General features: G+C 44.2%; 3 protein-coding genes across 3 annotated transcripts in view; all 3 read right to left on the bottom strand.

The window, feature by feature from the left end:
- The window catches only part of LOC120683349, a 199433-nt gene that overhangs the window by 52342 nt on the left and 124417 nt on the right, over window positions 1-22674 (bottom strand). The window lies entirely within an intron of this gene.
- LOC120683352 lies at window positions 2826-4464 on the bottom strand. Its single transcript, XM_039965430.1, has 2 exons — window positions 3390-4464; window positions 2826-3309 (listed from the first exon to the last, which is right to left on the bottom strand). Exon 1 carries the CDS (start codon window positions 4300-4302, stop codon window positions 3427-3429), a length of 876 nt encoding a protein of 291 aa, XP_039821364.1. The 5' UTR covers window positions 4303-4464; the 3' UTR covers window positions 2826-3309; window positions 3390-3426.
- Window positions 10015-20309, bottom strand: LOC120681084. The gene is made up of 3 exons (XM_039962628.1): window positions 19695-20309; window positions 18512-18627; window positions 10015-11923 (listed from the first exon to the last, which is right to left on the bottom strand). Exons 2-3 carry the CDS (start codon window positions 18580-18582, stop codon window positions 10015-10017), a joined length of 1980 nt encoding a protein of 659 aa, XP_039818562.1. The 5' UTR covers window positions 18583-18627; window positions 19695-20309.

The following is a 22674-nucleotide window of genomic DNA, read 5'->3' as shown; positions in this document are numbered from 1 at the left end:
ACATTTTTTCTATATCTATGAAATGGACTTCATCTTTATCATCATGACAACATGTTCACCTTCTCTAAAGTGATAAATCGGAGTGGCCCAAATGACATACCAAGTCGACCCCCATACAATGGGGGCTCCTATCTATCTTTCGGAAGATAGATACGGTGCCATCTTTAAAGCCCAAGGCCCTGTTAACGCATGCAAGGCCTACGGGGCATCGCCCCAACCACATACACCTAGGGGGCAACAAAGGGAGCAGAACAGAGGCCAACGCTCCAGCCAATGACATGCAGAAGTGGAGAAACAAATATCGATCACTATGTTATTCTAATTTGTTGCAGCTGTCAAGGCTGGAAGGCTGCACCGAGAGCATGGTGCTTTGTTTTTCTTTTGTTTTGGTTCATGTAATACCATATTCAATGTATTTTTCGAACTGATTCAACAATCTGAAAAAATTAATCCAACACTTTGAATAAACTAATTCAACATTTTTAAAATAAATATTAAAATAGTATACTGGATATGTTGAAATGACCTATTCAAAAATGTTGAGATAGTACATCATAGTGTAGAAATTTTAAATACAAAATACAACATATTGGATCTTGTTTGGTTCCATTAATTTCAAAGAATATTATGATTCAAACAGATTTCAAATCTAATTCACGGTTTAAGAGAAAAAGATCATTTGAAGTTACGGACTTGTTTTAAATTACCAACTGTGCCCCTCCACTCGCACAGCACCACGTATCCACATCCCCTGCCTACTCCGCTTTCCGATGCCTGTGCAAGGCTGTTGCCTGTTGCTGTGCACATACAATCCTGACCTTTGCTATATGGTGCACAAATCTCAAACACTAGAAAGTATGTTGCTTAAAAATTTGGTGGAAGATGGATAGAATTTACACCATGCAACTAGAAGGGCTGGATTGGACCTCCATCTATGAGTCCTCCTCGGAGGAATGAAATTAACGGGGCTTATGGGATGTAACGCTCTTGAATTTCTCAAAAATATAATGATTATTTATTTGCAGTAGCAATAATAAATGCGGGAAGCACACGCTCGCTGATAGTGTACAAATTAAGCTATGCTCGGTGTTCATTGGAAGCATTGATTGTTGGTTTATGAAGAGCATTAGAGCATGTACAACGAGCCGTCGAGATCCGTCGACATGTAGTAGATTTTTGCGTTTAGCCCCTCCGCGACCGCAGTAACTCCCGAGCTGGTGCCTGGTTCGTCTACGAGCGACGGCCCTTGCTCCCAGGCGCGGCAACGGGGAAGGCGGCCGTTGTACGACGACGCGCTGCGGGGAGAAGACGAGGGCATGGATCCGCTGCGCGCGCGGAGGTGGTTTAGATTCACGCCAATAGTTCGCGCCATCCGCGACTTGTTCCCCACCACCTCCGGCCTACCCCTCCTCCGGCCACAAGCCACCGGCGGCAGACCGCGCGGAGGCGGAAGTAGCTCGCCGGCGGGAGGTGTGTGAGGACACGCTTGAGCATGTCGTCGTGGAGGTCCCCTAGGCCGGAGGAGGGCGGGGACGGCTTGTGCTTCCAGCCATTGGCTGACGACGGTGCCTCCATGGCGATGAGCTCCATCTCCATCAGGCGACGCAGGCTACGAGATCCCTGCAAAAGGGTAGGAACAAGAGATGAGTCAGTTTCCCTGTTCGAGATCATGCAAGAGAAGAATTGGAACAAAATCCAAGTGACGAAGGACCTTCCAGTACGATGCTGGCAATGGCTGCAAGATCTGGGATTCCCATCACGGTGAGGCTCAGATGGGCCAAGCGATAGACCATGGAGATAGCTGCGGAGGTTGCGGCGTCGGGAGCGTGAGGAATCGGCCGGAGGTGAGGTGTGGGCATGGAATTTTGGCCGGCTGCGGTGGAGCACCGTGGCTTCAACCATGAGGAGAAAAGATAGGAGATGGGGATGCACGAGGGGGAGAAAAAGGCTATCCCAGATCAAGTATGTAACAAAATAGCTATAAAAATCAAATATACGCTAGATCACTATGAGTTTGTGTGTTAAAGGATGAATTAAATATCATGCAGATGGCTAAACAGACAACCCATTATACAAGCTGTCTCTTTCGCTGCCTGTGTGTGACAAATAGACAATAGCTATCTAAACTGTTGTACATGCCCTTATAGTACTCCATCTGTTTTTATTTACGTATTAGGTTTGTCATAAGTTAAACTTAACTAACTTTAACCGAGTTGATAGAAAAATATAGCGACAACTATACCCAACATATGCACTATCAACATATATTTCATGGTGGATTCAGTGAAATAAATTTGGTATTGTAAATATCAATTTTTTTTATAAATTTGGTTAAAGTTGATAAAGTTTAACTTAGGACAATTCTAATGCGATAGGTAAATAAAAACTGAGGGAGCACACTCAAAAAATGGGAGCTGTCAGAGGGTTATCATTACTTCAAACTAAAGAGTAAAGGCATAATGATCGTTTGAACATCCGGCAGTGTTCTCTCTTTTTCTCTTTTCTTTTTATTATAAAGAAACAAATGAAAGATGTAAAGAGCAAAGCAACAAAGGTTTCAGGCAATCTGCAACCTACCGGTGCTTTACTTCCACCTTGTCCTTTCTTCCGAAACTAATAATAAGTATCTGCCGATTGAATTGGTTGCAAAGAAGAGCCTAATTGGCTCAACATATCCAATCCAAAACATTTCAGATATAGTGTCCAGCCGTGCCGATGAGCCCAAGAATCAAACATCCAGTAAGCAACACGCAGCAATTTTTTGTTTTGATAAGGGAAACTTTAATGATTTCAAGACGGATACATCGAGGTGATACCGCAGCAAATTAAATTAAACAAACTTTATTGATTTCACACAAAGCAGAATCATCAGTTACATACCAATTCGATCCATATATAATCAAATATTAACAGCAAGTTCAGCAACACGTAGTGCAGCAAACGCACACAAGTAGTAATATAATTCAGTTACATACCAATTCATAATCCACCGATTATGAATGGGAACGAACAAATTAAAACAGACACATCAAAGTTTCACACGGGCAAGCAAATCGAAGTCACTGCACGAACTGATCAAAGCAAGCACACAACACTAGAAAACACACGTTGAGGCATCAAACACTGCAATCTGGTTGAGCTGCTGTCACACTGCTTGGATGCGCCGGCCGGACGATGAAGCAGCCAGCAGACAAACCAAACCTCTTATTTGGAAACTGGAGATCGACGCGGACGGGCGGGCATGGTGAAACTCTGGACGGGTTGGCGGTGGCATGGGTGCAGTGAGTGGGACGGAGAGGATGCTGTGGTCTGTGGAATCGACAAATCTAATAAATAACGTTGGAAGCTGATACGGCAAGCTAATGCTGACTGAAAATCACATCGCGTACCTGGATGAGATTGCGGCTTGGGCATGGCTCCATTCCTTCATCTGAGGTAGGTCTTGATGATGACGCGCTCGCGGATGGAGGCGGATGCCGGGGGAAGCCTGGGCTCATAGCTCTTGCGGTGCGAGTCGTCCCAGCGGAGCTTGGTCCACCAGGCCCGCTCCCCGCTCACCGTCACGGCCTTCTTGCCTGGTCGTCGGTCGATGAGGCGCGGGAGACGATGCAAGCTCCAGCACCCGCGGACGTGGAGCTCCTCCCACGCGGGCGCGGCCAGGACGGCGTCGTCGTCGCGAAGATGCTCCAGCAGGGGCAGCTCCTGGAGGTGTATCCTCCGAAGACGTGGGAGCTCGAAACTAGGAGAACGCGGTTTATTGTAGTAGAAAATTGCCTTGAGATTGTAGCAGAAGAGGATGTCGAGCGTCACGAGACTTGGCAGCGCAGATCCACGTGGCATGACGCCTTCCAACCTCGGGCAATGCTCCAGCCGGAGGTGCTTCAGTGCATCGAAATCAAAATCATAACCCGGTTCTTTGTAGAAATGCGTGAGATTTTTGAGATAAGAGACATGTGCATTCTTCAGACTCGGCCCCAGGTAACTGTAATACACATCATTAAAGACAAGCACCATGCGATGGCACCGCTGGAGCTTGCATTCCTCCAGCATATTCAAAAGACTCAGATCATTGAGGCAGGAGACGTGAGTATCGTCTGACATGCTAATTGATTTAGTGACTTCTAGAAGATACTTCAGACCATGGGGATACCGCTCCACTGCTGAGATCTCCACGTGACGCTCAGTCTCCCGAAAGGGAGGCACGTCATCCATTGACACCATCAAGACTCTGTCTGTCAGATAGCGACAGTTTACATCAGCGTAGGCTACCAATGACGCATGAAGCTTGTTGGTTTTCACCATGCCCTCTTCATCCTGTATCTTCCTAGTTATGGCCTTGCATGATGTAATTTGAACATGGAAAGATTTCAAAATTCTTCCACCCCTTACTAAATCCTTGGTGGCATCATTGAAGCTATAAAACAATCTGGAATCACTTATGCACACCTGAGCAACTTGTGGAGTACTGCATGTTAGTATTGATCTCCACCGGGCCAGTCCAACGACTGGGCCAACCTTGACTCGCGTCCTGATCGGGGACGCCCAGCCCAAGATGAGGCTGGTGGGCCCCCGTCGCGCAGCCCTATAAAGTGGAGGTGGGATTAGAGGCTCAAGGTATGAGGTTTGCCCCGTCACTGTTCCCCACCGTCCAAACCCTAGACCGATCGAGAGGGGGCGCTGTGGCGACGGGAAGCTCCACTGGCGACGCACCATCGCCATCGAGCATGCTGGACTCCGACCCTGCACCAGCCTACGACGCCGTCGTCACTGCTTCGGCTGCCTGCGTCTATGGCGGCGCCATTGCGATGGGCAACAGCAGCAAGGTATTTCCTCTACAAGAAAGTTCATTTACCCCTCGATCCACTGCTAGTCGATCCAAAACGATTTAACATTGGCATCAGAGCCGAGCAAGAGGCAAGATCGAGACGGGAAAAGTATGATTCAATCACGAATCGAAAGAAATCAGTCAGAGGAAAAGAAGAGATCAAACTCGATCTATAACCCTAACCCTAGCAAAGCAAAGAGGAAAGGCGCGGCGCGGCTTCTAGGGCCTCACCGCCGGCTAGAACGCCGGCTACCGCCGCGCGCAGAGCCTCAGTGACGCCAGCTTACCGGCGCATCACCGCCATCGGGCGGGAAAGGAACCCGAGCCGCCGCCGTCCGGTTGCACCGCGCGTGCGGGCTTCCGGCAAAGGGCACTGCTCCCAGGCCGCTCGACGGCGGCGCACTCCCACTCAGGAGAGCGCGCGCACTGGCGAGGGGGCCGGTGGCGGCGCCTCCATCCTCTCCGGCCGCCATGAGTGGCCACTGCTCTGGGAAAGAAGAGGGCAGAGAGAAGAGAAAGGGGGCTCGGGACCACCGGCGATGGAGCGGCGGCTGGACCGGGTGGCGCGGTGGCGTGAGGGCCAGCGGCGGCGCCGGCCGTTCCCCTCCGGCGAGCCGCATCGGCCGCCGCCGCTCGGGTCCGAGAAAGAAGAGGGGGAGACGAAGCAAAGAAGAGGTAGAGGCAAGACAGGCTCGCTCCAGGGTCGCCGGCCTTGTACCGGTGGACGGACCTGGCGGCGCGCCGGCGAGAGAGCCGCCGCCCGGTGCCGGCGTCCACTCTGGACAGTAGAAAGGGAATGATTGAAATGAAGCTAGGGTTACGGGGGAGGAGCCGGCCGCCGGTTTTGGTCTAGCGAGAAAGCCGGATGGCCATCCGATCAAGATGGACGGCCAGGAAAGGATAGCGGCCAACGGGCCGACTTCTGGCCCAGGCGAGGCGCTCTTTTCCCAGCCCAGGCCCAGGCTGCCGCCTGGTGCCCGGGTGACCGTCCGAGCGGGCCGCCAAGCGCGCTGGCAGGAGCGCTGCTGGGCCGAGCCGAGCTGAGAGTTTCGGCCACTGGGCTGAAATGATTAGAGTTTGTTTTCTATTTTTTTTCAGAAGCAATTTTGAATACTAGTTTGATGAATTGATCTCTATTCAAGTTTTCACCAACATGTATTTTGTTTAGAGAGAGAAAAAATGAGAATAGTAATGCTTATGAATATAATTTTTTTTTCATGTTTTCACTGCAAAGTAAAAGTTTCATCCTCTATTTAAATTGGAACCAACGGGAAAATTTAAATAGAGGAGTAGAAAGATATTGTTAAATTATGATATTGTTATTTTCTGACCAACGTTGATGATAACAATATTATGATTTTTCATTATGAGTTTAAAGTTCAAGAACCAAGCACGGAGAGAGATAAAAGAGTTGCTTCCAAAAGAAAGAAAAGTTTTCCGCTGCAATAAAGAAAGACCAGCTCAGATGAGTTTTTCCTTGTGGGAAAAGGCCGATTTAAGTTTAAGGTTAAGAAAAGCTTCCGCTGTTGTAAGTGTCAAGTTGAGCATTAGTTTGCTCTTAAAAGAAACAAAATTTAAAGTTTATTATGATGTTGTCATTTTCTGACCAAAGTTGATGATGGCAATATTATAATTTTTATTCTAGTTATGTGTTCTATTTCTGCCCAACGGTGATATAGACTTGAAAGTAAAGGAAAGTTGTATATTTTAATTTTGACCAACGTTAAATTAAAACATACAATTCTTCCAGTAGAGATAAATAAGTAAAGAGAAGCTGATTTCGTTAAACGCTACAAATAAAGTTTTGAGGTTACTCAGCTGTATAGTTGAGGTTAAGAAAGAAAAGTGCTTGTTCCATTCTGACTTTTAGTTGATATGGAAAAGAGATGCAACTGTTTTCGAAAAGTTTTTGGTTTCTCTCACTAAAGTTTTGCGAATATTGTAATTCGTTAAATTTTCTGATTAAATTGGAACCAACGGGAAGATTTAATCAGAAAATAAAGTATATATGCATGTTTTAGTTATTGTGACCAAAGTTTCTTCGTCCTTCAACAACAGTAAGGATAATGGTTGAAATGAGTTTGACGCATGTTCAATTTGACCAACGTTGAATTAAACATGTGTTACCAATACATTTAAAGTTTATTACCGCAAGTCGGAAAAGTTTTGGCACTTGTGCCATTCATATCCTGCATGACAGGGAAAGTTTTTGTGATGACTCACGTGCGACATGAGTATCACATAAAAGTGAAGAAATCTATGGGAGTTTTTAAAGTTATTCCAACAATTCCCACGCACTACTATAGTGGCATGTTGGATAGTGACTTGAAAAGAATCGAAGGACAAAAGAAAGTTGTATGCTAACCAATATTGCAAGAATGACTAGCAAAAGTATAGAAAAATGAAGAAATTGATGAGTACTTGAAAGTGCAACAAATCAAGAACTCTGAAGAGCTCTTGAAAAGAAACGAGGAAATAATACTCCCACTATTTTGTATGACTTGGTCATATGAATAAAGTTCTAGTAATGAAATGCTCCTCGTTCACAAGTGTTAAAAATAGTTTCGAAATTATGGCATCAAAGTTTGTGCCATATTTCGAGGGGGAGAAAGATTAGAAAGACAAGAAAAATTAAAATTTTAGAAAGAATTTCCCCGCAAAGTTAAATGTGATGCATTTTAAAAGCAAAGATGATCTATTAAAGTGAATATGACCGACCAAAAAAGGGAGTACAACAGTCATAATGTTGATATCCCAACCATAAAAATAAGCAAGATTCTTAGAGTTTTTCAGCTCTAAATAGGAAGAAAAGAAAGTTGAGCCTCAAAGCATCCGAAAGAAAAGGTGGTGCTTAAAGCAAGGTGGTGCTTAAAGCATTTTTCTCAAAAATATCCGAAAGAAAAGGTGGTGCTTAAAGCAAGGTGGTGCTTAAAGCACCCTTTGAGGCTTGTAAAGAACAAACCCAAACAAAAGCTCGAAGATATTCCATCTTTACAATAGATGGGATAATCTGGGGGAGTGAGTATGCAAAGAACTTAGGCTTGAAGAGAAGTGAGACTGTATGTTCACTCCTATGATTCAAGCACTACAATTGTCTCATCATATGTTGAGGTGTTGATTGAATGACAGAAATTGAGGTGTCTCATTCATCGAGGTGGCAAGAAGCCATAAAAGATGTCATGAGACCTAAAAGTTCCAAATTTATTTTGGAACATGGAATAAGTTTCTAATGGAGCCAAGACAGTAGGCTATAATGGGTCTATAAGATTGAAATGTGACTCCGGAGGGACCATGAAAAGTTACTAAGCACGACTTATGGCAAAAAGTTTTGTGCAAAGAAAAGAATAAGTTATAATGAGACATTTTATTCAGTCTCATAAAAGGATTCTTTTAGAATCATAATGCAATTAATGGCATATTGCTTTTAAATTGCATCAGATGGATGTTAGAGCAATATCTCCCGACAGAGATTTGCACAAGAAAGTATATACATGACATAACCAAATGGTTTTGTTGTGAAAAGAAAAGAATATTTAGATACCACTTGATGATATTAGATCATAGAATAGTAGTATCTAAAGTTTTATGAGAACAAAGAAAAGTTGGGTTTAAAGTAAAGGCCAATGCAAAATGACAATTTGCAAATATGCAAAATTCAAAAGACGGGAAATTCTTTTCCTGAAAAGATTCAAAGAAGGTTATTTTGACCTCTAGTTTTGATAAGAATAATCTCGGTAAAGAATCATTCGCTCTAGGAAAGGAAATTCACCGGAATAAAAGAAAAAGGGGATATCAGGACTATCGCAGAAAGCATATTAAGAAAAGAGTTCTAAAGATATATAATATGCATGCGAGTAAGCCTACGCCTGTCCTATTATCAAGGGTAATAGTTTTGGAATTTTCAGAATTCCAGGAACCGTTATATGATCGATCAAAAGAAAAAGGTTCCATGTGCTTCAGCTGTTGGAAGCAAAATTAGTGCTAAAAATAATTTACCCTGACATAGTGCAAGTATCCGGGACATTTTGGTAGAAGTCCAGTCCAGCAATAGATCACTGGAATGGAGTTATAGAATGTTTTGCAATTTTGCAAAATATTGTCAGCCTCATGCTAAGTAAGAAAGGAACATGTACTCTCAAAAGGATGTGAGTAAAAGGAATTAAGTTTCGGCGAGATGTTTAGTGAAGCCCACAGTAGTAGCTAAAACTCGCGCTTGGAGTTTTATTGTGGAAAAGCTCCAAAGCAAAATAGTTGTGATTCATGGGTTGTGTACCCAAAGTTTGGCATTATAAGAGGCTACAGGACAGGCAAAATGGTTAAGAAAATCATTACCCGGAATTGATAATGGTAGACAACAGCAATATACCATTCGAATGTTTTCACTCCTATGGCAACATGTTAAGTGTGCTGCCAAACACATTAACAATGGCTTATATGTTGCAAAGGAGAAAATCCAGAATCTTATGAAATCATGGAGCACCAAAGTATCAAACTAGTGTTTGCGGATCCGCTTACCGAAAGGCCTACCGCCCAAGTCGACATGGGTTTTACGGGAGGCCTATGATTTCTGGATTACTAAAGGGCCCAAAGAAAGGTTAAGGTCTTGTTTCAATACAGAAAGTTGCATTGTGGCTGTTAAGTCTGACGGTAACTAATAACTGTCATGATGAGGCACGCCCTACATACTGATCTGCAATGAGATGAGACCAATAGCAAAGCGACTAAAGAGAAAGTAAAGAGTTAAGTTCAAATTGAGAAATTTTAAAGTACAAAGGTGAGATCAAGGGGGAGAATGTTAGTATTGATCTCCACCGGGCCAGTCCAACGACTGGGCCAACCTTGACTCGCGTCCTGATCGGGGACGCCCAGCCCAAGATGAGGCTGGTGGGCCCCCGTCGCGCAGCCCTATAAAGTGGAGGTGGGATTAGAGGCTCAAGGTATGAGGTTTGCCCCGTCACTGTTCCCCACCGTCCAAACCCTAGACCGATCGAGAGGGGGCGCTGTGGCGACGGGAAGCTCCACTGGCGACGCACCATCGCCATCGAGCATGCTGGACTCCGACCCTGCACCAGCCTACGACGCCGTCGTCACTGCTTCGGCTGCCTGCGTCTATGGCGGCGCCATTGCGATGGGCAACAGCAGCAAGGTATTTCCTCTACAAGAAAGTTCATTTACCCCTCGATCCACTGCTAGTCGATCCAAAACGATTTAACACTGCAATCATGATTAACAGTTCCAGTTGATGAGCATTGATCCAAGCAAAACACATCTGGGAATCTATCCAGCTTATGCCAAGGGAATCGTCTCAGGGAAGGAACGCCCCTGAGAAGCAATCGCCTAAGCTGGGGCAGATTAGAGATGTTGTCTGGTAGCTCCTTGATAGCCGTAGCAGACAGATCGAGCTCCTCCAAACCATCAACTTCCTTAATGTCCACGGATTCTAGCTTACTACATCCGTGCAATGACAATCGCTTTATATGTGGTGTACCAACCAATGAGAATGAATGAAGACTAGACAACACAGCAATGGAGGGCGGCAACTCCTCAAGGTTCGAGCACCTAACAAGCAGGAGTTCTTTTAGATTAGGCATGCTATGGAAGAAACCGCACTGGAATGTGTGTATATTTGAATAGGAGAGATCGAGGTATAGCAAATTGAACATTATTCTGCTACTGTTGTTATGACATAGGATGATTTCAGCATTTGGGAAGCTGAATGGACTTCTGAGATTATAGCAGCCCCTAAGGGAAAGCAATTGGAGTTTTTGGAGACTGCAGATTGAAGGAGGAAGTGACTCTATTGGAGTGTAGGAAATGTCAAGAACACGAAGATAAGGGAGCTTGGCCAAGAAATGATCAGATTCAAGCTTCATGAACAACCTCGACTGTTGTGAGCAATGCCTTATAATAAGTGTGGTCGGGCCGCTGGACCCCTGGCTCAACCAATCTCTGCTTACATGCCATCCTTGGTCGCCCACATGTGAGATCCACTTCATGTGCTCCAACTGAGAGTGATTTCCCTCACAGAGTTCATCGGATGTGAGGGGCTCTACAACAAGGCTATGATATGCTAGGAAGTGTGCAGCAGATATTGTGGCTTCATCATCTTTCGTTGCAGGAGAAAAAGGCAGCTGCAGCAACGAATACTCCCGAAAAGCCTCGAGGATGACATTTCCAAGTTGATATATATCATCACCATAGTACTGACAGTGGTAGCGGTCAGTGTCCTCCCCCATTCTTTCTTGGACACTTGGCTTCATGACAGGAAGGATGCCTTGAGCAGCCCACTGGCGGATCAACACATCTGAGCTAACATCAGCCTGGGCATCACACTCTGGCGGGTCAATATTGGAACTGTGGGGAATAAGCAGCATGGTGGCGTAGTGAAAGCACTGGAGGGCCACATGATGCCAATACTTCTCCTCTCCATGGCCAACCGCGACAGAGATGTACTTGGCCGCTTGTTTCAGGGAATGCAGTGTGAGAATCAATATATCATCCCCAGAAAAGGATTTGATGACGCGAGGCTCATCTGGCTTGTTGCTCCTGTCATAGACATCTTGGGAGGTGGTGGATACGATCCAGAAAGAACCATTCCACCTAGGGGCAGGAAGCCATAAGTCCTCTGTCGTAACATCAAGCACGATGGGCCTTATTGGCCTGTCGAGATTGTGAACCACCAGCAGGTACTTCTTGGTCAGCAGATTTTGCATTATTTGAGGAGCTATGGATTTTAGCTCCAGGGGTGAGACACTGTCATCCTGCTTCTTCTCCATGTCGTAGGTATAGTACCGCAGCTCAGCGTCGTCTACCATGTCGTATTTATGTTCGAGTAGCCCGAGCTGCTCTGCCACTTTGATATGCAGCATGTCATTAATGTCGAACCGATTTCCCAGCACTGCTGCTGCCTGCTTCATGTCCACCTCTATTACATGGTCGCAGGGACCATGTCTCCTGATCGTTACATCCCGATCGAAGCTCGATATAGCTCGTGTGAAACATGCTGTGGGTCCGACCCCAACATTCCACTGCACGCGATATCTGAGAAGTTTTTCTTCCAACTTATGATACGCAGGGCTGTTGATATATCCATTCAGCCTGGCCACACAAATAAAAAGGAGTTCGTTAAGTGCTTGATCAAACAACTTGCACTCAAGGTTTAGCAGTTAGTTAATCGTCTTCTCTTTTGTGCTCTTTTCTTTTATTTTCATTTTCACGTTGAGTCCTAGAGTTCATTTCTTATCAATTAGAAGGAAGTTTTTGTACTTACGATGTTTGACACACTTTCTGATGACAGTAAAGATGCATTAAGGTAAATGCCGATACTATTACATCCATATTCATGGACAAATAAAATCAATTTGTTATGCATTTTTTTATCAACAAATGTATTTGATAAGGCAACAATAAAGAATTTGGGAGTGAAAATGTTAGCGTTAACACTGGGCATGGGAAAGAGAAGGATTTTTTTTAAAAAAAAATAGAGTCCACGCACATGCTAATCTAAACTACTTATGAAAATACGAGTTTATTTCAAAAATTTCAAGTACTGTTCGTGTACGCGATGATTTGGTCTCTTTACCAGGACGATACAACCGAAATTTTCTTTTTTCAAGTTGGCTGTCACGCGTATATCAAATGCAGCACCCAACCCAAAAAAAAAATCGTATCCACGAGTGCAATCCCAACTCATCCTAACATGACGAAGGCATCGCATGTTGTAACTTCAGACTCTCGTTGGTGTAGACACTGCCGCTGCTATACGTAGAGGAAATATATATACTACTCATGGGCCCCGATTGTCATGTTGCCGCTGTCGCTGCCAGGCTTTGACGACCTTCGGGATGGACATATAAAATCACCTGGTTCTGCATTTTTTTATCAACAAATGTATTTGATAATGGTAGCAATAAAGAATTTGGGTGTGAAAATGTTTTTAATCGAAGTTAGCAGGCACTACTAGAAAATAGGCCAAAGATCTCGGCCAAAAGTACCAGTTGTTGTTTCAACCGGTACTAATGTGAGGTATCAGCACCGGCTGCAACAGCAGCCGGTACTCGTGGCCTGGACGAGCCCGGCACTGGACATTGGGTACCGGGTCGTGGCATGATCCGGTTCCAATGTTTCAACATGGGCACCGTGTCATGCCACAAACCGGGACCAAATGGAAAAGGCAACAAAGGCACCAGCTTGTGACATTGACCGGTGCCCATTTTGCATTCATTGGCACCGGGTGATGCCACGACCCGGTGCTGATGCGCAATCCAACGGAGGGGCAGTTGATATTTTTAAGTCCCTGCCATCTCTCCCATCTCTCATTCTCTCATCTCATCTCTCCAATCTCCGCGCGAGGAGTTGCGGCACAGTCGTGGGAGCGGCGCACAAACCAGCGGCCGGCGGCCGCGTGTGGCGAGCATATCACGGGCAGCGGTAGGAGGGCCCGGGGAGCAGCGCGGCCAGCTAGCAGCGCCTGTCCGAGGAGGCGAGGAACAAAGGGCTACGGCGGCGTGAAGATCACGGCTGGCGCACAGCCAGTAACTAAGGCTGCCACGCGCGGCGGGCAGATCACAGCCACCAGCGGGGGGCGGCGCGAGGAGCAGCGCGTCCAGCTAGCAGTGCCAGTCCGTGAGCGCGTCGGCAGCTTCAGTCCCGGTTCTCTTACTTGCTTGCTCTCCTCTCTCTCGTGCAACACTAATTGATTTGTGGCTGCAAGGGGCACCGGCCACCGCCGTGAAGCGTGGGGACTGCCGGGTGCGCGGGCAACTGCCCGCTTGCCGCCGCTGGTGGAGCACGCGGGCCGCCGACGGCCGCCGCGGGAGCCGTAGAGCGCGTGGGCCGCCGCCGAGGAGCACAGGAGCCAGCCGTCGGCGCCGGCCGGGGTGATTTTTTCTTTTTTTTCCTTAGTTTTCTGAAATAGATATGCATATGGGATTGTATGGCTTGTATGTGGTATCTATGGATTATGCATCAATCAATTCATATACTTTCGTTGATTCTTCTAATGATTTGGCATGACTGGTGAGCGATGCGAGGGGAACGAGAGGGGATGGGAGGGAACGGGCTTATTTTTTTTGTTTGCCAAAAATGCTTTGGTACCAGTTGGTCTTTCCAACCGGTACCAATGGATGCCTAAGGCACCAGGTGAAAAATCCGGTGTCCTAGACTGAGACCAAAGGTCTCGGTTTGGGGGTACCGGTTGTAAAACCGGTGCCTAAACACCTCTTCAACTGGTTCTAAAGGCTCGTTTTCTAGTAGTGAGGGGAGACCCCAACTTATTTTTTATAATTTTTTTATTTCAGGCCTGTTTAATTTGCTCCTATAGGAAGTCGAAACAAGGCCTGTTTAATTTGGTTCAAAAAATCGGTCTGTGCCCGGCCCAATTTTTGTTGGGGGTCGACAATTTCGGTCGGAGACCAGCCCACATATTGAGTGGGATGGTTTGGGTTGGGGTTTTTTCAGGCGGATTGGGTCAGGTTCGTCGGGTCAGCCGACCCGGGATTAGGTATAGCTCTAAGGCTATCCGTACTCGTCATACTCTATTTTCATTCTTTAAAAGGAATATTCCATCCTGGTCATCGCTCTCCTTTATACCAATTTCTCCCACACCCGTTATCCTCTATATCTCATACTCTATACCAACTACCCTATATTTTATTCAACCATCTCCAACTACCATCTCCTCTCTCCTCACTTTTTCTTTTTCTTTTCTTTTTTTCTCCTATCTCCCCCCTTCTCCATCCCATCCACTCCCTCTCCCCGACTCCCCCTCCAGCCCCTCTCCCTGCGCCCCTCCTCCTTGGCAGCTCGCCTCCCTGGTGGAGCTCGCTGCGCCTGCCCCTGCCCCCCGGCGGCGAAGCTCCGTGCGCACGGGCAGCCGCCCATGCCTGCCCCGACGAGCATGCGCGCGTGCGGGCCGGCGTGTGGCAGTTGCGGCGGCAGGCCAGTGCAAGGCAGCTGCGGCACGGGGCAGCGGGGCCGGCCGCCCACGGCGGAGATCCAGCGGCTTGCCTCCCCGGTGGAGCTCGCTGCGCCCGCCCCTGCCCCTGGCGGCGGAGCTTCGTGCACGCGGGCGGCCGCTCATCCCTGCCTCGCGTCAAGTCCGCGCGTAGCGGATGTTCGCTCCCTCCGCTGGATTTGGCATGAGCCGGTCCGCTACGGTAACATCCCACGTAGCGGACGCCGGAGCAGCGGATTTTTCCACTATCCCGTCCTAGAGGGAGGGATAGCGGACGGGATCCCGTACCCGGTGCAGACAGCCTAACCTCTAGCCATTGGCTATCTAGAGGCCCCGTTCGTTGGGAGTGAAAATGTTATCGTTAACACTGGGATGGGAAAGAGAAGAATTCTTTAAAAAAATGGATTCCAGGCACATACTAATATAAACTACATATGAAAATACGAGTTTCAAACATTTCAAGTACTGTTTGTGTACGCGATGATTTGGTGTCCTCTTTACCAGGGTGCAACCGGAATTCTTTTTTTTCAAGTTGGCTGTGCACACATACCAAATGCATACCCACACATGTACACTCGGAAAGTATTTTTTTATTATTTTTATCCAAATTTTGCTAGTTAATTAGCTGTATTTTATACTAGCTCTTTATTATTTAGGTATGGGTCAGTCCAAATTAAAATCAAAATAATATGTTTTCATTGCTTTTATTCCATATTTATCTATTTATTAATTGTATTTAACATGGATTGTTTATGTACCTATTTGCTTCCTAATTCAAATCAAACCAAACTACTAATTTTCCTTATTTTTGGATTCTGAGTTTTGTTCATTATTAATTGGTTTGGAATGGATGATATCAATTGTATTTGATGATTTAATCTTGGTTATTGGATTATCATAACATTCATGGTGTATCATTTGTTTCTAATTAATATGATAATCTAGGCTATGAGAGTGAACGAGGTGTTTATTTTAATATTGTGCGCAGACTTTACTAGTTTCAGCATTGAGAAAAAGAAAATATGGTTGTAATCAGCCTTGACATTTTGCCTAGCTTGGGTGGTGGCCAATGTGATCGGGCCTTGCCGTGGTGTAGATGAAACCCCCTAGAATTCAAAATTTAGGGCATTGAAAAGCTAAGTTAGTGACTATCGCTCTTGATTAGGGATCTAAATGGTACGGATATTTCCCGACCATATTCGAGTTCGATCCGGTCTAGAAGGGTTTTTATCCCCCTATCCGATTCTGAGTATCCAATATCTGTAACCGATCCGTATTCGAATGCTCAAAAGTTACATTTTTATGATGTCAATATCCATTACAATCTTATCCGGCAAAAACTAACACTATCCGTATCCGACTCCGTATTCGAACACAAATATGAAAAAAATATGATATCAGTAATATCTGTCCGTATCCGATCCGTTTACATCCCTACTCTTGATCATGGTGTAAGTGTAACTATGCAGCCATGATGGCCAGTGTAACCGACCTTATGTTACAAAGTTTTGGGGAGTTTTACAAGTAAAGGCTAGTTGTAATGTCCTAACCTATAAATACTACTTCATCCATAGTAAAAGATTCTTTTGGCTATTTGTATTGCAAACCTAAGCTCCTAGTATTCATCTCTTGCTCAAATTGCTCGGTGGTTCATTTCTTGATAGAGCAAGCGTCATTAGTCCGTTATTGATGCAGATTATATTGCCACATCCTGGATGGCTCTAAGAAGGTGAAACCATAGAGTCCTTTAAGAATGTTGTTTTTCTAAGAGGTCTTTTGCTCTTCTTGCCGAAATTGTGAAGAGACTCTCTAATGGAATCGATATTCAAGGAGGTTTTTTATCTGAGCCAGTTCAAGATCAAGAGGTGTCTTGATAGACACGTGGTTGGAACTTAACGATGCCATACTACAAAGGTAACTAAAGATTACTGAACATGAACAAGACAGGTGCCTTGTAGGACACGTTCCATGAAGGAAAGAGATTCCCTGATTGTAGAGAATGAAGTCTAGGATAGATGTAGCTCTTGCTTGTAAGGCGATAATACTGGAATATAAATAGCTAGAAATATCCAATTATAATCATCGAAACCTTATCTTACAAATATTTGTAACTTTACACCCATGTTGTACCCACCGAGGTAATAATACAAATCCAACAAGATGAAGAGCTACTACCCGATCTCGGGGGCTGAACTAGTATAAATCCTTGTGCTCTGTTATTTTATGATTTATCCTCATCCAATGTGGGATTCTCATTGAACCAAATATCTACAGACCAAAAACATTGATACAGGCTAGGCACGTCAGGCAGGAGAATTCTGTGTGTGAATATAAATTTTGCCAATCGCTGGTGGAGTTTAGTATCCGTATAAGTCAACCACCGCTTTGCCAAGTCTGCTGCCATGGTCATCATGACCCTAGACTCCACCATCTACACCCTAACCCTCCACATACCATTGCCGACTATCTACTTTGGGAGTCTGGTGTTCAAGTACTAGGGATACTCCAAGATTAAGCTGGTTAGGATAGAAGATTCAGACCTCACCCTTGTTGGTTGTGGGAAGATAGGGGAAGAGGAATTTTTAAAAATAGAGGGATTGATATAACGGTCAGTTCCTTGTGTTCTATGGAATATGACATGGTGAGAACATCCTCCAAAATTGCCTAAGTTGGTTATTTATACATATTGATTCTCGAGGGGCTGAATATAAGTACATATATTTATTGCTTGTTTTTATCTTTGGAATCAAGGAGTTCAAGCAATCTTGTAGTGGCAGCCGTGCCTTAGTGAGCCACTGATTGCTTCTCATGTTATCATTCATGCACATATCCACAGCCTTATTACAGACATGACTAGCAAAATTAATATAAGAATTTAAGCATTTCCTATTATGCTTGTTGATGTCATTTATGTTGAAAGAGATCATAGATTTTTGTTACCGCAAGTTGTTCCAAAGATAAAGAACATTTTTGCTATCATGTCTTCAGGATTAACTTAAAGCTTGTTTGGTTGGTATACTGATTAAGGTTGAAAGTAATTTCCAACCAAACTTGCCTAAGGTTAGTTCACAAAATTGTTTGTCACATTTTGGCTAGTCTAAGGAAATCTTGTCAAAATTTTCCGAGTCATAGATGCACAGGACTAAACTGGCAGACAAAAAGTATTGCCATATAGTTGTGCCTATAACCAAATACCTACCTAACTTGGTCAAACTAGATTTCCTAATTCATCTTCGACGTGGCTAATGTGGCAAGGCATGAGTAAATTCCTTTTGTTCTCTATGTACTTGGATGGACTTAGTTAGTTAGAAGCATACTTTTAGGATATAATAGTACAGTACTAGATACTAGAACTAGCACAGCAATACCCCTCCAAAAGGACCGCCAACCGGGCTATCACATACTGTTGGTACATTTTATCATAAAACCTTTTGTGTAAGCTCCAGTGATACTTGAGGTCATCACAAATTGTTAAAACTCTATCACAGATGGTTCACAACTGTGGTATGGTGCTATCTCAGTATAGTTCTTAATTTATTGCATGACAGGATACTGTCACAAACAGTCCTGAGTTATGACTTGTGGATTTGCTAAACAGATGAGGAGGCCGGGTTCGTTTCAAGGGTGGGTTGGGGGGAAGGGGTATGTGACGATCCAGTAGTTTGAGTTAGTCTCTACAAATTAAACTAAAACAGTAAACTTCTGTAGATCAGATTTCGAAGGTGACATACCAGAAATTGATATCTTGCAGATAATGACGCCATTCCGTCAATGGCATGTAAAACGAAGATGATGCCAACATGACTTATGTTCAGTACTGGACCCAAATTCTCAGTTTACAGGGAACCTGCTAGTGGTACAAGTAATTTGAACTAGTTATTAACATGGAGTCATGGAGCTGTTTTGCACGAAACAAGGATAAATAATTGAACATTTAGAAATTGCATCATTTGCAAGTTTTATTATGGTTTTTGCAGTATGTGTGCTAATTCGTTGGAGTTCATTTTTTTATTTATCTTTTAGGCACAGGTCAATCTAATTCCTAGGAAGTTAATTTGGGTAGTAGGTAGAACTTGAAAGCATAAATCAAGGCACTGAATTGGAATATTCATATAAGGAACTAACTTATTTCAATTTGAGCATGAAAATAACATACAGGTTAGATCTATGTTTTGAATATAGTTTTTTACATCAAAGTTATGACTAAAGATATTGCTTTCACATATATGGTTTCCATGTGACAAACCAAATGTGTTTATTAACTTGTGATCACATTAGAAGAAACAAAAACATCCATTATGAGCAGGGTTCTAGAAAATTTTCACTGGGGCGCACAAAACAGATAGGAGTCAAGCATACTGCAAAATATTTTTTCAACACCTATACTGTCACTACCACCTATAGAAGCAAAGAGGCTCCTGGTTTCCAAATTAGTCACGACCACAAACATTGTGTGTCCGTCTTGAGGCTTGATGGGGACAAGCTCCCAGATTGACATAATGTGGCAATGTCCAACTCCAACCAATCCATCGATTGACAAAATGTTCAAGGCATTCATGCTTCTAGATCTAATCTTACTAAAACTTACCTCAAAGATGAATAAATATGCTAGCTTAACCGACATAATCACGGCAAAATCATTTGAAAAATTTACTGTATGAATTTAGTTGAATTTAATATTAATTACTATAGTTAGTGTTTGTTTACCTCTGGTTTAGCCTTTGGTGTGTTGTTTACAGTGAAATTTCTAGTACTAACTTTGTGTCGTTCACCAAGAAAGCAACATTTAAGTGGAAGGTTGCCAATATATGTTGTCTCTCCAATTCTGCTCCAAAAGCGAACACTTCATTCAGTGCTCAGATATTTAGAGTGCTAGTAAATAAATCATTAAACAAGAAAGAAGGATAGTAGTACCTGCAGCAAAATTTTGTTGATGTTGTGTGGATAACAAGATATGATCTAGTTGACTTTGCTGGGTTTCAGTTTGAAGGGGGTGGAATCATATAAATCTTTTTGGTACATCGATTTGTCGCTAGAAGATGCAATTAATTGCTTCAATGAAGGAAGAAAGCAATTATATTTTTGTAAGACTCAATAACCAAGAAAGGCATAAATAATCATGAAGAAGCACAACAATTTTTTTTTTACTTTTTCCAATTGATCACTATGGAAAGAAAGGGCGCAAAACAACATTAGGTAAAAGAAAAGGGAAAAACAACATAAAAGTTTAGATTAATATAAAAAGGAAGCAGCAAAAAATAAAATTTATGATTTTTTTACTAGAGCTGCTGATTAAAAGGTGTAATTCTATGTATGGAAGAACAAGACTAGTGGGAAAACAATCAGATGCTTCTTTTTTTTTGGTGATGGGCTGTTTGTGGAGCATGGATGGAATTTTTTATATCAATCACTTCGCTGGGAACCTAAAAGAAAGAGATTTAGCATGGAAATGAGAGAACAAGAACTGCCAGGTGGCTGCAAATCAGCAAAACGAATGGCTGGGAGAGGGGTCAGCAATTGTCCACTGCTGTGCTCTCTTATATAGACAGCAAGTCAGGAACATAGGGGCAATATTCTCTGGTTATGACAACACGCAAAGTATGCATCTCTCACAAAGCTAAAGGCTAAATTTGAGAATCCAAAGCAATGGATCGTGCCATGTTCAAAGTAACCTGCATGTTTAAAGGACAAAGGGCATCTCAGGATGGAGTGACAGCCGTGACAAAGCACAATCGCACGCCTTTGTAAAGCACAAGAGGCAGAGAAAAAGAAGAGTGGTAGCTAGTAGTATTGCTTTGCTTGTACAATCGACAAATTGCCTCAACAACTAAAAAACTGGAACAAGAACACCTTTATCAGCAAGGCTAGAGTGATGTACTGTTGTTATGTTCTTGCACAGAATTGCACAGACTAAGTAAAGCATCGACAAATCCTTCTGTGACAAAGTACTTGGCACCCTTTGCCCTGTTGGAAAATTCTCCCATACCTTCTTGCAGAAGATCGTCTCCCCTGACCTGTACTATTTCATTTCCTCTAAGCACTTAAGCAGATGTCCGGCCATTTTTCGTCTGAAAAAATGCTCCAACATTACATAAGAAGAGGAAAACTAACACTCAGGTGAATAATTAACATTTTGTGCGACCTCGCCTCCCTCGACACAGCGCTATCCCTGCCGCCGATGTGGTGCCGCCACCTTCGCCTCATCGTGTCCTTTTTGTTTCTCCTGGCCCGAGCCCGAGGCTGAAGCCTAGTGAGATATATGTTGAGATGGGCCGAGACACAAACAAACCTTGAATCTGAATGGAAGGTTTTGCTCTATTTTTTCTTTTCTTTGGGATTTCTCTTCAGAAGAATGTCTTTTGTTTTCCTCTCACTTCATGGAACTATGGATTGTGTCAAAGTTTTTGGGTGCACTAGTGCCATTTTAATGCTGAATTGTATTTCATGAGAGAATACTTTAAACTGTGGATACTGAATTTGTGGATACTTAAAAATGTATATATTGTGGCAGACAAAGAAGCTTATATGCATAGAGTTACTCATACATAGATGTTAATCACTGTGGATACTGAATTCAGCCAATTCAGGATTTGGGCTGACAGCGCCACTTTCCTGAGCCCTTCCCGAGATTCAGGCAATAATAGACGCCTAGAACTGTTTTAGATTTTTGAGGTGATGTCTAGTATTTGTTGGGGACACCACCTTCGGTCCGGTCGCCGAAGGTGCGCGAAGACAGGAAGTCAAGGACTGAAGCCGACGCCAACAGCAAGCACGGAGGTGCCCCGTCTTCGCTTGTCTTCGGATCGGAAGGCGAAGACAAGACACCAAGTGCACTGAAGCCGACGTCAGGAGCAAGAGCGGAGGTGGCCTGTCTTCGCTATTCTTCGGATCGGAACGCGAGGACAGGCGAAGACCGGGCGACGCCAGCATCATGGTAGGGAGTGGTCAGTAGGCCCCGTGGTCTTCGTCGACCAGGGTGAAGAGGACCGCCTGGGATTGTGGGCCTTTCTGAGCTGTACCGCACCCACACTGTAATAGGGAAATCACGTGTACATCCGGGAATATTCAGGGAATATGACCGTTGTAAGGGGGTAAAAGAGTAATCATACATGGGAGACATAACGCCACCTATAAATACCCCCTGTAATGAGCATTGATGGGACAGATGGAATAGAGAGAGACCTTTCCTCCTTGTTTTGCGTGTTCATTCATTATTATTGTAGTGTCCCTCCGATCTGGAGACACTCTCCACCAACAGTTTGACACCCACCGTGGGACTCGAACCCACGACCACAAGGTTAAGAACCCACGACCACCTATTTTTATACTTGTTTCTCTATATGAATATATGGTTATTTACTGATTTATTCTTGTGAGCTGTTTAGGCTGGCCCTGCTTGGAGCTATTGGATCCATTTTGTGTCCAACATTGCATCTTCGCACTTTGTATTTTCAGTAAAATAGGTGCCATCAGCAGATATGGACCTAAACTTTAATTCCCTGCAGGCACGGCAAGGTACAGTGATGAAATAGATTGTATGAAATGAAATCCTTTGCAACATAAGTAAAAGCAAAAACAAAATGTATACTGGCGCAAGCAGAGGTAGTGGCTAATTTCTGGATATCTTGCAGTGTGGCTGAGGATTCATCGAGTACAGAATTAGAGGGACAATGATTGGCCGGACAGAGTTCATTCCATTTAACAAGCGCTGACTGGGATGACGACGATGTGTGTTACGCATTTTCAAGCCACTCATTCATTCACACTGAAGTGTGAATAACACTTGCACACGCTGAAGATCACGAGTACATGCAAAACATTCTTGCCCATCCCGATGGTGTCATGTAAAAACCTTCCGCTGGTTCGGTCAACTTTTGTCAACTTATCCATAGTC

The sequence above is a fragment of the Panicum virgatum genome, chromosome 7N (assembly GCF_016808335.1).
Source record: "Panicum virgatum strain AP13 chromosome 7N, P.virgatum_v5, whole genome shotgun sequence".
NCBI lineage: Eukaryota > Viridiplantae > Streptophyta > Magnoliopsida > Poales > Poaceae > Panicum > Panicum virgatum.
Note: the sequence above shows the minus strand (reverse complement) of the source record. Positions and strands in the feature narration are given on the sequence as shown.